This window comes from Morus notabilis, unplaced genomic scaffold (assembly GCF_000414095.1).
Source record: "Morus notabilis unplaced genomic scaffold, ASM41409v2 Scaffold902, whole genome shotgun sequence".
NCBI classification, from domain to species: domain Eukaryota; kingdom Viridiplantae; phylum Streptophyta; class Magnoliopsida; order Rosales; family Moraceae; genus Morus; species Morus notabilis.
In genome coordinates, this window is record NW_010365273.1 from 7921 (window position 1) to 21040 (window position 13120).

At 33.0% G+C, this 13120-nt stretch overlaps 1 protein-coding gene across 1 annotated transcript; it reads left to right on the top strand.

Annotated features, from left to right (window-relative positions):
* Window positions 1–363: 363 nt before the first annotated feature.
* LOC21400272 (protein PAIR1) lies at window positions 364–6543 on the top strand. Its single transcript, XM_024171922.1, has 12 exons — window positions 364–428; window positions 1220–1376; window positions 2119–2266; window positions 2384–2518; window positions 3203–3255; window positions 3353–3568; window positions 3814–3879; window positions 3975–4028; window positions 4658–4879; window positions 4983–5064; window positions 5621–5729; window positions 6425–6543. Exons 1-11 carry the CDS (start codon window positions 364–366, stop codon window positions 5725–5727), a joined length of 1305 nt encoding a protein of 434 aa, XP_024027690.1. The 3' UTR covers window positions 5728–5729; window positions 6425–6543.
* The last annotated feature ends 6577 nt before the right edge of the window (window positions 6544–13120 follow it).

A 13120-nucleotide genomic window follows, 5' to 3' on the forward strand; every position in this document is an offset into this window, starting at 1 on the left:
GTCCAAAATTGAAATTAAGCAAAAAGGAAAAGGAAAAAAAAAATTCTTTGAAATCCATGCTCTATAACTATATCCCGGCTTCCCGCCATACTTCCCCCTATACATATAGCTCAAACGCATACTTCTTCTCTCCTCTGCTCATTATCCTTCTCTCTCTCTCTCTCTCTCTCTTCATACTAACTAACTAGATTTCAGATCGTTAGATCGACTTCACTTTCTCTATTTCTCTCTCTCTTCAGACTCAGCAAATTTCAGAGCGTTAGAACCGCCTCTGTTCTAATCTAAGAGATTTCGAAACTTTCGCATTCTGAATTTGTCAAATTTCTGCCCAGAAACCTCAAGATCGCAATTCAAAGGCTGCAAATGAAGTTGAAGATCAACAAGGCCTCCGATCTCAACTCCATCTCGGTCTTTCCTCCTCAAGCGAGGTTCATTTTCGATTTCCTCGATATTTGATTGATATTGTCTTCTTTTTCCTAATCGCGACTTGTCCTTTTGGCTCCCGAGGAAAAAAAAAAACGTGAAAATTTTGGCGCAGTTGAAAGGTTTCGTAAAATCAATTTTCATCGAGAGGTTTTATGGCTCAATCTCGCTTGATGATCTTCTCCGTCTGTATTTTGAGAATCGTGCTAGTCTCGATTTTGAATCTTCTTCATGCGAGTTCCTCAATTCTGCAAGAAATTTTCTGTTTGATTCCCGAGAAAATGCAGGAAATTGTAGATGAAAATAAAATTTTACGTTTAGGTTTATGGTATTAAGGAAATTTACTACTCCTTTGAGTCTATTATCACTTTCTCTTAGATGTGTTTGACTCAACTTGATCTCTGTCTTTTCTTCATGCAATCGACTAAAACTGCCAAAAAAAAAACAAAAAAAACAAAAAAAACAAAGAAAAAAAAAAGAGCTTAGAAAATTCGAAATGTCTGGAAATGAACATTCGGCTATACTTGAGTTTCCTGAATCTGATTCCTTATTTAGTTTTTACGTTTTGATGCTGTTATCATTATCGTATGCATTTATTCTAGATCAAACTCTCTTCAACTCCAATACATTCTCATACTTTTTGGAAAATATTGCAAAACAAAAGGAAACAGAAATGCGCATGGAATAATTTGTAGCATTTAGGACTCGTAGATCCATAATTTGATGAGGTTAGCATAGTAAATTTTCTGTGATATCTAGTTCTTTACCCGTTCATGTTAATTTGGAATCTCTGAAGGAGAAACAATGGTGTACCTTATGCACCTGGAACGCAAACATCACAGCTACGATCACAGGCGTCACAGCAATCAATGTCTCAGGGGTTCTCTTCTCAACACGGCACGTTGTCTCAGATCTCTCAAACCTCGCTGGATGAGGCTCTGATAAATGATCAGGTTACCTCTTGTTGCTTCTTTGACGTTTCAGTTCTCAATCCTTCTTCTGGTTGTTATGAATAAATTGGACAGAAAGGAAAAAATAAAAATCAAAGTTTCAAGTTTTATGGATCTTGACTTAACTATTTTATTTCAAATAGGTTAATTTTTTAAGTTTCTTTCTGGATCATCGTTGTTTTTTTTTTTTTTTTTTTTTAACATGGATCGTCATTGTTTACTTATTGGTACATAATTCTTTGAGCGATTTGCTCTTCCTTTCATTTGCTTAGTCACCGAAGGAAATGTAGGGCTTATAAATTGCATAAGCAGTCGATTTTCTCTTTGTATTTTGGATTTTATTTATTTAACAGGCTGTATGGTCTTTTATCTTTTTGTTTGAAGTCATAGCCATCTTTTCCGTGTAATATTTAGTATTACATGATATAGTACACCAATTCCAACGCAAGAATAGCAAATATAATATTATTGGTATTACTGTCATCATGAACTCTCCAGATCAACCTCTCTTTTTTGGCTAGAACTCAGATAAGCAGTTATAGATGACACGTCCGGAACTGATTAAATACATAAACGGAAATTGTTTTCCAGCTTAATTTTACATGCTCACACTGGTTATTGCATCAATATGGCTACCAAAAAATTGCAAATATGAAGCATTAGATAGTTTGTTCCTAATGCATGAGTAAATTTTGATACTGTATTTATCTTTTTGCATTTCTGTTGGTTTCGATTCTCTACACAGAGATCTCAAGAACGAGAGAACCCTGTGAAGAAGACATTTTGCTTGCCCCCAACCTCTCACACCCGTGAAGAGAGTCAAATGCATATATCAAGATCTTCCACCAACCTAATGCGCAAATGGGGTTCTACTTCTCTTTCAGAGAATAGATGTAAGTTCACTCCTATATGTGCAAAGGGCATTTTAAATCTGCTTTCTTTAGTTAATATTGTCCTTTCATGTGTTATTACACACATCAGTGAGGAACAATTTTTTATTTGTTGAGCAGGTCAGACTAGTGAAGAACTTGAACACCGAATTGGATTAATGGAAACTTCATTGAATAGGTTTGGAATGATTCTAGATTCTGTTCAGAGCGATGTCATTCAAGTGAACAAAGGGACAAAGGAAGTTTTAATGGAAAGTGAGTAATCTATTTGCTGATTGTATAAACGTGTAAGAGCTTAAGAGGGAAAAAAAACTTTGCAATTGCCATACCATGCTATCTCAATAAGAAATTTTGAGACTTTTATCTATAAAGTGTGAAATAAATGTAAAAATCGAATCAAAACTAGGTATCTCGTTTAAATTTAGTTTAATATCTTAAAATTAAACTAGATCTCTTATATCAAAAGTAAGTTTCTTTGCTATGAGAAATTTCCAAGTTATATTGCAAGTAATGTTGTTTAAGAGTTAATAAAGAAGTTAAATTGTTCTACTTTGTAAACACAACTTGTTAGATGCGTATGCTTGTAATCCTAAATTTTAGTATTGACTTTACATTTAAATTAAGTCCAAAAATTACATTAAGCAAAGCCTTGTATTCCGATTAGTTTTATTTCGGATCACAAGTCCAAGAGATTCCATTGCATAGAAATACAATTAAAACCATCTTTAAGATGTTGATGGGTTGATCCAATTCTGCTACAAAATCTTTAACAGTAGACATGCTCAACTTCTTAGTGTAATTATCTCAGTTTAATAGTAGGACTGACATGAAATTCCTTGTAGAGGAAGGATATGTTTGGCGAAGGCCTGAATTGTACACAAACGTTAACAGTTATGAAGTTAGTCAGCTTATCCAATTTCTTTCTCAATTTATGTTCAGCTGTTGGAATACGGCAAAAATTGGTGGTTCAAGAGAACTCGCTGCAGTTGATGGTAAGCGTACACATGCAATGCCTCTTCTTGCATTCTGTATTTAAGTCTGCAATCTTAAATGAGGACTTTCTAACACCATGGACTTATGGCAAACTAGAGCAAGGAACAAGAAGATATGAAAGCTAGCCTTGATGGGGGCTTCAAATCTATATTCGAACAAGTGAACAAGCATACATATCAAGACAAGTTTCAGGAGATTTTGTCCGTGCTTTCAGCCTTACCAGAGAAGTTAGAAGCATCACCAGAGAAGTTAGAAGCATCTATACAGAAATCACGCACTGAGCTTCATAACTCTTTCACCAAGGACATACAGGTATAATAATATCACAAAGAATAATCAGCGAATACATGAAAGCATTGCAAAGTTTTAGCGAGTAGATTTTTGTTACTTGTATTATTCGAGAATAGCTAGAGCTAGTACTTTCACAACTTTCTTCAGTTGACATAAAAATGCTCAAACCATTTTATATCCATATTGATTGATGTGAACTTTCTATTAGCCATCACTCTCAGCTTGTTGAATTTCGTTTTGTTCTATCCTCATTTGTCTACATACAGGCAAGTGCTTGCAGCCTGAGGATCCCTAAGCGGAAAGACCAAGTGCCATCTATTCTTCCACCCAAGGTGCTCTATTTTTGAGATTTTCATTAACTCATTCCTAACCGCACTAACATGATGAATGATCTCTGAGAAAACGTTTTGCAACTGAAATTTTGCAGGTTAATAGCAGTTATTCCGCTCCAGAAGAAAAGCCACAGCCGATTACTGAGTATGTGAAGTTCTTTTTTTAAGTATGTTATTTTGATGGGTGAATAATACTATTCCTCAAAAAACCAATAATGAGGCCATTTCCATAAGCACCACGGATTGAAGATATGTGTCATTAAAAGCTTAGCCACTAGGTCGTTTCCTTCCATGCCTGGACCTTGGGAGGATAGGACTCAGGAGGCACAATAATCTAAGCCTGTAGATTGCAATTGAGGCTGTTTGCATTGAGCTCTCATTGATATCATTTTCACTGTGCGTATTCTATAACTTATATCTCATATCCTCACTTTATCCTTGTATCTCACGTCTGATCACATGGCATGGCAGTTTCTACATCTTCCAAGTTTTACCAGAAAAAATAAAAAAATAAAATAAAATCTCATTTCATTTTTGTTTTGAGGGACAGATTCTGTTTAATGACTTCTGGTTTTTTTTTTTTTTTTTTTTTTTAACATTTAACTCTTTTCCAGTCGAAGAAGAATAGTAATGGAAGCTTTTTAGATTTGATATCAAATATATTCGTGCAACTAAAACAAGATAAATTCGGGCTAGTTACTAACCTTATTGCATCTTCAACTTGGTCAGCCGCATAATAAACAAACACTCCTATGTTCGTTTTCTTAGCTTCTATCAGGTTATATCAGGCTCATTTCCTTCAGTATTTCAGGAGATTAAAAATCCTTTTACTGATTTCAGTTCAGCCGTGCCTCCAAAGGTTTGTGTACAAGCAACTGTAGTTCCCAAGATAGAAACGGGAGGCTGGAAATCAGTAAAATCAGGCAAATCTGCTTCCACACATAAGGCGTCCAACAAGGTTCCTAACCAAAAAGGAGTTTCTTCCATCCAGAAGGAAATTGTTAGTTTTTGCTTCTCTGCATGGAAAGTTTTGTGCTTGCTCATTTGGACTACAATGTATGTTTATTAGAACTGCCCATCTGAAATGACATCTTATGATGCAGGGAAGAGAATGCAGAGTTATCATTGAATCGGACGAGGAGATTGATGGAGTTTTTTCCTGCTTGCTCAAAGAGAATAAACCAGGTACTGGGTGAAAGTAGAATAAAATTTTTCTTACTATAGAATAATAAAATCTCTCATGTCTATGTTTTAAACTTCGTATTTGACACGCACATTTTAATCGTATCTCATCAAGTTTTTTATTGTTCAAGAGGTATTAATTGTTTAGAAGTCAACAACAGAGTTACCATTACTTTCGAGAGTTCAGATATGAAGGGACTAGGGAGTTCAAACTCTAGATTAAGGAACCAAATGGGATCATTTTCTATTTAGTCGACATTATTGGCGACTTTTTAATACCAGTTGATTATGCTACTGCAAGTATTAATTAAATCCCACTCTTGTAGCTTTTGGCATAAACTGGAAAAGTATTCGCTTTAGTAAAACGTATTCAGCCATCTAAATAAATCCCAGAAAAATAAATTTATGTAAAAATTTCTAGATTTTGTACTTTGTTTCACCTGTGAGACATCTTTGTGTGTTTAATATCGGCAGCAGTTACAGAACATATTGAAAGCTTGGTATACGTCTTCATGCATGTACCATTGCTCTATTTTTTTTTTTCTTTTTTCTTTGAAAGATTTAGGTAACTATTTGATTGATGAGGTAGAGGAAGAAACAAAAAGGATTTTGAGGAAAGCAAGGAGGCGAAAGAGACAATGCTGTAATACCATAATTATAAATTGAAGGTACAGTTCATAGTTCCTGCTATACAGACTCCTACAGAGCTCAAAGTTTCTGATACTGAGATAAATGATACTTTTCAAAGTATGTTTGGATGTTTAATAAATTAGAATAATAACATAATGCTTTACAGTGCAACCGCAATGTATGGAATTCATTTATCCTTACTCTGCATAGCAAAAATGAACTGGCATCTTTTTGACTGAAAATATTCTTGCATAACGATTACTTTGGATAAGAAATTGATGTTGTACCTTGTGTAGAATGCTATAGTTTTTTTTTTTTTTTTTTTTTTTTTTTTTTTTTTTTTTTTTTTTTTTTTGTGTGTGTAAACGGACAAGGACAACTTCGATGGGGCCTACTGAATTATCTAACTTATTGTTTATTAGCACATGCGGTAGTAGTTTTTCACTCTAGTAGAGAAAATATCTGGGACGTGTTGCCCCATCTAATAAAAAGTTTACACGCATGACTTTGATACCACATTGCGCACAAAAGCACATATGATTCAAGCAGTGTTTGTACCGTGTCAAAAATCGAAGGAAGGCCTTGGTAGTTCATCCACTTAAATATTCCTCATTTCAATCAAGCATTTAAAGAAAGATCTTATCACCAGCTCATCGTACTCGGATAAAACAAATATTACTAGAAATGCAACCATGGATCTCATTCCTTGTCAACGCTTTTGCTATGCAACCAGGTACAACTTCACAAGTATCTCATCAAGTGTAAAAGATCCTCCACAATGCAATCAGGATTGCAAATGCTTTTTTGGTACGTTTCCGTTGCCATGCTTAAATGACAATTTTACTTTTTTTCCTCCTCTAGTTACTTCCATTAGAACATTTTCGTACAATTGAAACGATAGAAAAAAGATGTTTCGTCCACTTTGTTATGTAATTCCGTTCATTATTGGCACAAGCGACATGGATGTGATTAGAGGTGCCCACTCTGAGCGTAATGGATCTTGATATTTTTGTAGTTGCCAAATTTCATTGGTTCGCCGTCTAAAGAATGAAACCACGCTTCCCTCACCCCACCTAAATATCAGACTGAAAGAAAAGATAGAAGTAAATAATATATATTTTTTTTTAAAAAGATGGCATCCGTACACGTCAATAGGCCCAGCTAGCTTCTGAGGAGGATTGATAAAATTACAAATTCTATCCATTTAAATATCTAACTTGTTAAAAAATTCATTTTAAAAAACACTACACACATCAATAGGCCCAGCTAGCTTCTGAGGAGGATTCAGAAAATTATAAATTCTACCCATTTAAATATCTAACTTGTTAAAAAAATTCATTTTAAAAAACACTACTTCTTAACTATTTTAAGGGTATTTTTAAAAAAATTTAAGTTAATTACATAAATGCCCATTTTAGGTGTCATGTTTTAAAAAATACCTACTTTTTTGTTTATTTGCAAAAATCTTTACTATCACATGTATTAAGATTATTATATCCTCATATAATGAAAAAAAAAAAGGAAAAAAAAAATTAAGAACAAGTTTAATAAGAAAATGGATCCTGCTATAGATATATTCATTTTCCCAGTTTCCTTAATATAAAGTCAACACCGATTATTAAATGATTTTATCATTTAATGAAACCGAATGTGCAATGATAAAAAAATAAAAATAAATAAAATAAATAAATAAAACCAAAACAAAACAAAAGGAAAGACTCGATACATTTAAAGACCGGATGTGTAATATTTTGACAGAATAAAATCACAAATTTAAAAACCACAAATTTTTTCCTCTAGTATAATGTTAAAATCATTATGATACAGAATATATGTCTACACATAAATATGCAAAACACAATATTACTTTCATTACTTTAAAGAAAAAATCATTTTAAAAGCAAAACGCAAAGCCAAAACGCCAAATTCATTAGACTAATGATAAAATCATGACGATATGGAATATATGACTAAGATACATGTTTGCCAGTAAACGTACGGTGTCAAGTTTTGATAGTATAAAGTGAGTGAGTATCGTCTTCATAGGGATTGGGTATTAAATTGTTGCTAACTACCGTGATTATCATAATTCAATTTTATCTAGGCAACCGAACTAAATGAAATAAAAATAGAACTATAACAAATATAAATATAATAATGAAATAAAATATGGAAACTTCTATGCACAAATGTACTAGCGACTTGACTTCACCTTATCATTTCTATGTTCATCCTATCAAACTATTGCTAGCCAATTCCACTCAATTCATTAATCAATGGACTTAATCTAACCTCGTTACCTCTCGCAAGCGTCAAGCGAAGTCATATGCATGAATGTTCGAATCAATATTCATATCTAACCCGTTTACTCATACATTCATCAAGTTTAACCCTTAAATTGAAAATCAAATACCGATCGCCTTCCGGCCTCACAACAATCGAATTCCTAGTTGATAATTAAGGTCTTGATCACCTCCCGGTCTCACAATATCCTAGACTCTCAATGAGATTATCTAAGTGTAGATCTCCTCCCCAACTCACAACAACTTAGACTATGTTTTTAAATTCCAGACTATGAAATCAATCTCTTCCGAACATCAAAATCACAATATAAAATTATCTAACTCATTGGCCAACATAAATTAGAAACATTAAGCATAGAGAACATCAAGTCCTAGAATATGAAGTCTAGCTCAAATAAAGGAATCCATAACCAAAATCACAAATTTAAGAACAAAAACTAAAAAACTACAACAAAAAAGGAGAAGAAAGAGAAAACTTTCGTGGAGATGAGCTTCAAGTCTTCAAGTCTTCAAATCTTCAAGAATCTCTCTCAAGCATGCTTCAAGAATCTCCAACTCCAAGCTTCTCTCTCTAGGAATTTTTGTGCCTCTCCCTCATCTCCAAGTTGGGAACTAGGATTTTTGTTGTTGTTTAAATATGCTCACACATGAAGAAAATCTCAACACACTCATCCAAGGGTCAAAAATGACCTCCCAACATTGATTAAGGGCCAAAAAGGCCCAAAATACTCGTTTCAGCACAAGGAATGGTGCAGTTGTGCGCTGCCTGCGAGCTGGGCGCGCTCTGCAATGTCTGGCCTGCTACAAGGCCCGCGTGGGCGCACTGCTGGCACGTGCATGCGCCCTCCAGTCCCTACCCAGGGCTGTTCTTGGGCGTTTTTCGCCCTATTTGGCGCGGCGGTTTGCGCGAGTCCTTGCCTTTGTCTGTGGCTCATCCCGATAGCTTCCAAAACTCCAATTTTTCCTTGTTTTCACATAATTTCTCATTTATTAATGATTCCTAAAAAACACACAAAAACACATCAAATTAACAAAAATACTTGAAAACTCACAAATATTTAAACTCAAAAGTATTTGATTTGTCGGTAAATAACCTCTTCATCAATACATAATATATACCTGCAACATATAAATACTGCCATTCTCATTAGACTAATACTAAAATCATTACGATAGAGAATATATAAGATACATAATATACGAGTGCAACAGATAAATATCCATACCCACACACAATTCTCATCGGAATAATGTCATAATCATTAAGATAGGGAATATATCACTAATTTAATTGAATACACGAAACCACAAATCAAATACGTGGCATAATTCATTAGTTCAGAGAAGAAAACATTTAAATACCAAAACACAAATCCAAAACGCAATTTTCATTACACTAAATGATAAAATCATGACGATAAGGACTACATGACTAAGATACATAAACTACAATAAATATGTACTCTAATTTTATTAGACTAATACTATATTCATTATGAATATATGACTATAACATATAAATATTCAAACTCACACACAAATTTTATTGGACTGATGTTATAATCATTAAGATAGGGAATATATGACTAATTAAGATGAATATACAAAACCATTAAATAATTATAAAGAACAACTAGTACAAAAAAGAGAAAATATAACAAGAAAAAACAGACGATATGAGAAGAAGTAAAATGATGAAAACCAAATTAAAAACAAACGCTCTCTTCGTGTGATGGAACAATTCTTTCGTGTGAAAATCTCAAAAACAACACCTTTAAACCACCCACACGTTTGCCTGCCTTTAAAAAATATAAACGTCAAAGAACTCAGAAATGGTTGCCAGAAACGAATGAAAGAGGTTGCCAGAAACGGAAGAAGATGGTTGTCGAAAAACCCACACGTGAAAATGGTTGCCAGAAACAAATCAATTCAAAATGAAAAAAAGAGGGAAAAGATAAACCATGAAGAAAACATATCAGAATGAATAAAAAATGATTTTGAGTACAAATAAATCAAATCCGGTCAATTTAATGAAAAAAATGGGAACAAAAAAAGGGAAAAGAATCATAAAAGTAACATTCCTAAAATACTCTATAGGGCAAATCGGGGAAAAAAGAAACCTTATATAAATAAAGTTTATATTTTTATAATATTGCACAAGAGTTGGTATTTTTATAATTACAACTTCAAAAATAGGTAAAATAGGTATTTTACCTAATTACATCTAAAAATTTTCTGATCGAAATGGGCCCTTTACAGCCCAGATGGTCTTGCCATTGTTGATTGAAGCGAAAGCCGTAGATGTCATGTCATAACCAACAAAACTGAGGCCCATACGAACCCTTTCAGCTTCTTCTCGAAGGCCCACATTGAGGAATTATTTCTACGTATTTTGCTTTCTCTCATGATGAATTCATGTTTCAGCAAAGTGAAAAATTTTCCTGACAGCTTTGTTTCCTTGTTTGAGGCGCAGCGATATGTCACATATGTAAAGCTTATCGTGCTTGTATTTGTGGCCTTTTTACGTCGCCTTGTATTTGTTTTAGAGATGGTTATAATTGAACCAAAAGACTAGTGTTTTTCATCATATATAATCCAACCATTGCGTATGTTAGTGGTATCAGTTATAACACGTGATTGCCCAAAAGATAATGACATTTATTTATGCTCTGCCATATACGTGATGACATTTACCTCACAATTACATAGTGTTAGTTAAAAGATTTTCAAGATTGAAAGATAAGAAGCAGTCAATCTTGTCTATCAAAAACAAAACAGTTATAGCTTGAGTTTTAAAGTGGGGGATGTTACAAGTATTTCCTTCTTTGGACATGGTAGTTTTTTACTTTTTTCAAGTTTTTTATTTTTTATTTTTTATTTTTTATTTTTTGTATTGTATTAATCAGAGTATTTTGTTTGGTTAAAATTAGTGGATGGCAGGACGTATTGCTTTGCTACTTATTTGTTTATTTATTTTTTTAATTAAAGCGCCTGCCTTGCTACTTTTGACGTTGCTTTTGAAGAATTTCTCTTCGCCAAAATGCTAAATAAGATGATGAATAAGTGGATGGCAGGAAGGATTCTTATATATATACACTAACGCGTTAAATAAGTGAAAATTGGAAACATATAATTTAAAGGTGAGCATGAATCGTGTTTGCTTCAGAAAAATAAAAGGTTTATTATGATTTGACCCTTTTTTTTTTTTTTTTTTTTTCTAGAAGTTATGATTTGATCCTGAATTGCCCTTGTTGGCTGGAGGTTCCGGTTTGGATTGAAGCTAAACATGTAACTGATTTTTATAAAACTTTTCATAGTTTCATTCTATTTTCTTTTTCGATTGCATAATACATGACTTTATGGTCGCAAAAACTAGAGGTTTCTTCTTGTTTTTCTGTCGGCAGTCAGTCTTCGGTTTAATCAATACGTGGCACTAACCACCGATTAAGCAAATAGTACCTTTTTTTTCTTAAATAAAAAAATATCATAAATAGTTAACTAGGAAAGACTTTTGGGGCCGCCTTCGCTACTGGTGTCCTGGTCTATTTTGCTTTCGGTCTTTTCTTATCTGATTTTTCAAAGAGGCTGCTTGATGATGCTTAACACCGGTTTAAATTTTTAATTTTAAATTTTTATAGTTAAAAATTTTTAAAAAATATTACATTTAATATTTTTATTACAATTAAAATTTTTTAAAAATATCACATTTTAATTTAAATTAAAAATTTAAATTCGTGAAGTAAATAAGGCGGAGATTATTTATAATTAAACATATAATATTGTGAAGGTTCTTTTCTGTTTTATATTCCAAGCAACCAATCATTAGATTGCTAGAATGTTGCTTGAACGATTCCTTATGTTTAACTCTTTTGATATAATTCCTACCTTGTCTTATTATGAGGTTTTTAGAGCTATATCTTTAATCTTTAAAAGATGATATGTCAATTATATTAAGAATCAAGCATATCTAATGCGCTCTCTCTCTCTCTCTCTCTCTCTCTCTCTCTCTCTCTCTCTCTCTCTCTCTCTCTCTCTCTCTCTCTCTCTCTCTCTCTCTCTCTCTCATCATATTATATTTAGATGATGAAACAAGAAAGCTAACTCTTGAAATGCACGCTCAACCAAACAATTAAAAGGGCCCATTTATTTTCAGTAGCCAAAAAAAAAAAAAAAACATTTTAACAAGGTGGTAAATACTGATAAGAGTTTGCAAGCTATATATGAACGAATTTAAAAACAATAATAATAACACTTACCATAAAAAAGAAAGTTTCACTCATTTAGTTAGTATAATTTTTACCATTGTGTTGATATCTTAGAATTAAATCTCGTGTAGAAAAAAATTACTCGCCGTTACATAACTCAAACTTGAAACAATGGGGACCGAATTTGAAAAACCATGATAATGTTGGATCTGATTTGTGTAATTGCATAAATATGACTCCACACTTTCCTATGTTTGGCAAACTCATAATCAACAATATGTGTATGAATAAAAGTAGCTATATAATTTTACAAACCGCATATCTTTTGTTACTTTCTAGAGTGTAATTGAATGCAATTAATGGAACTTTACTTTCTCCTTTTTGACAGGACAATGGGTTTGGAGGTGCCCCGAAAGATGGAGCATCCAATGCTTAAAGTAGGTGGTCACAATAGGGAATATCAAGAACTAGATATAGATCACAAGAAATATACCATAAATTTAAAGAAGTAAATTTCAAGTCACTACGCTGATGATTGTTTTCCATGGCCCGAAATACACTTCAATAGTAAGAAAAACAAATGGCAACAAATTTTCAGAACAAACATCAACATCCAATAACATCTTTATAATCTTAAACAATTAGTTATAAGTTCACTAATATATATATATATATATTTATATATTTAGAAATGAAGCATTTAGGATCAACTAAGGTGACAATATTTGGTGGGAGACTTACATGATAACCTCCCACCCATGAAATAATATAATTAGACAGAATATTCCATCATAATGATCAAATCTGACAATATGATCTTAACAAACTGTGTGGCCTACAGTACCCTCTAAACGAATTAGGTGCAGTCCAGAGTCTACATTTTTGTATTTAGGAGGATTTTGTCGTGAATTTCGCTGGCAT

Coding starts and splice junctions, on each gene's coding strand:
- LOC21400272 (XM_024171922.1), top strand. CDS start 364: ATGAAGTTGAAGATCAACAAGGCCTCCGATCTCAACTCCATCTCGGTC. Junction 429..1,219: donor GTCTTTCCTCCTCAAGCGAG/GTTCATTTTCGA, acceptor GAATCTCTGAAG/GAGAAACAATGGTGTACCTT. Junction 5,065..5,620: donor GCTCAAAGAGAATAAACCAG/GTACTGGGTGAA, acceptor TTTCTTTGAAAG/ATTTAGGTAACTATTTGATT.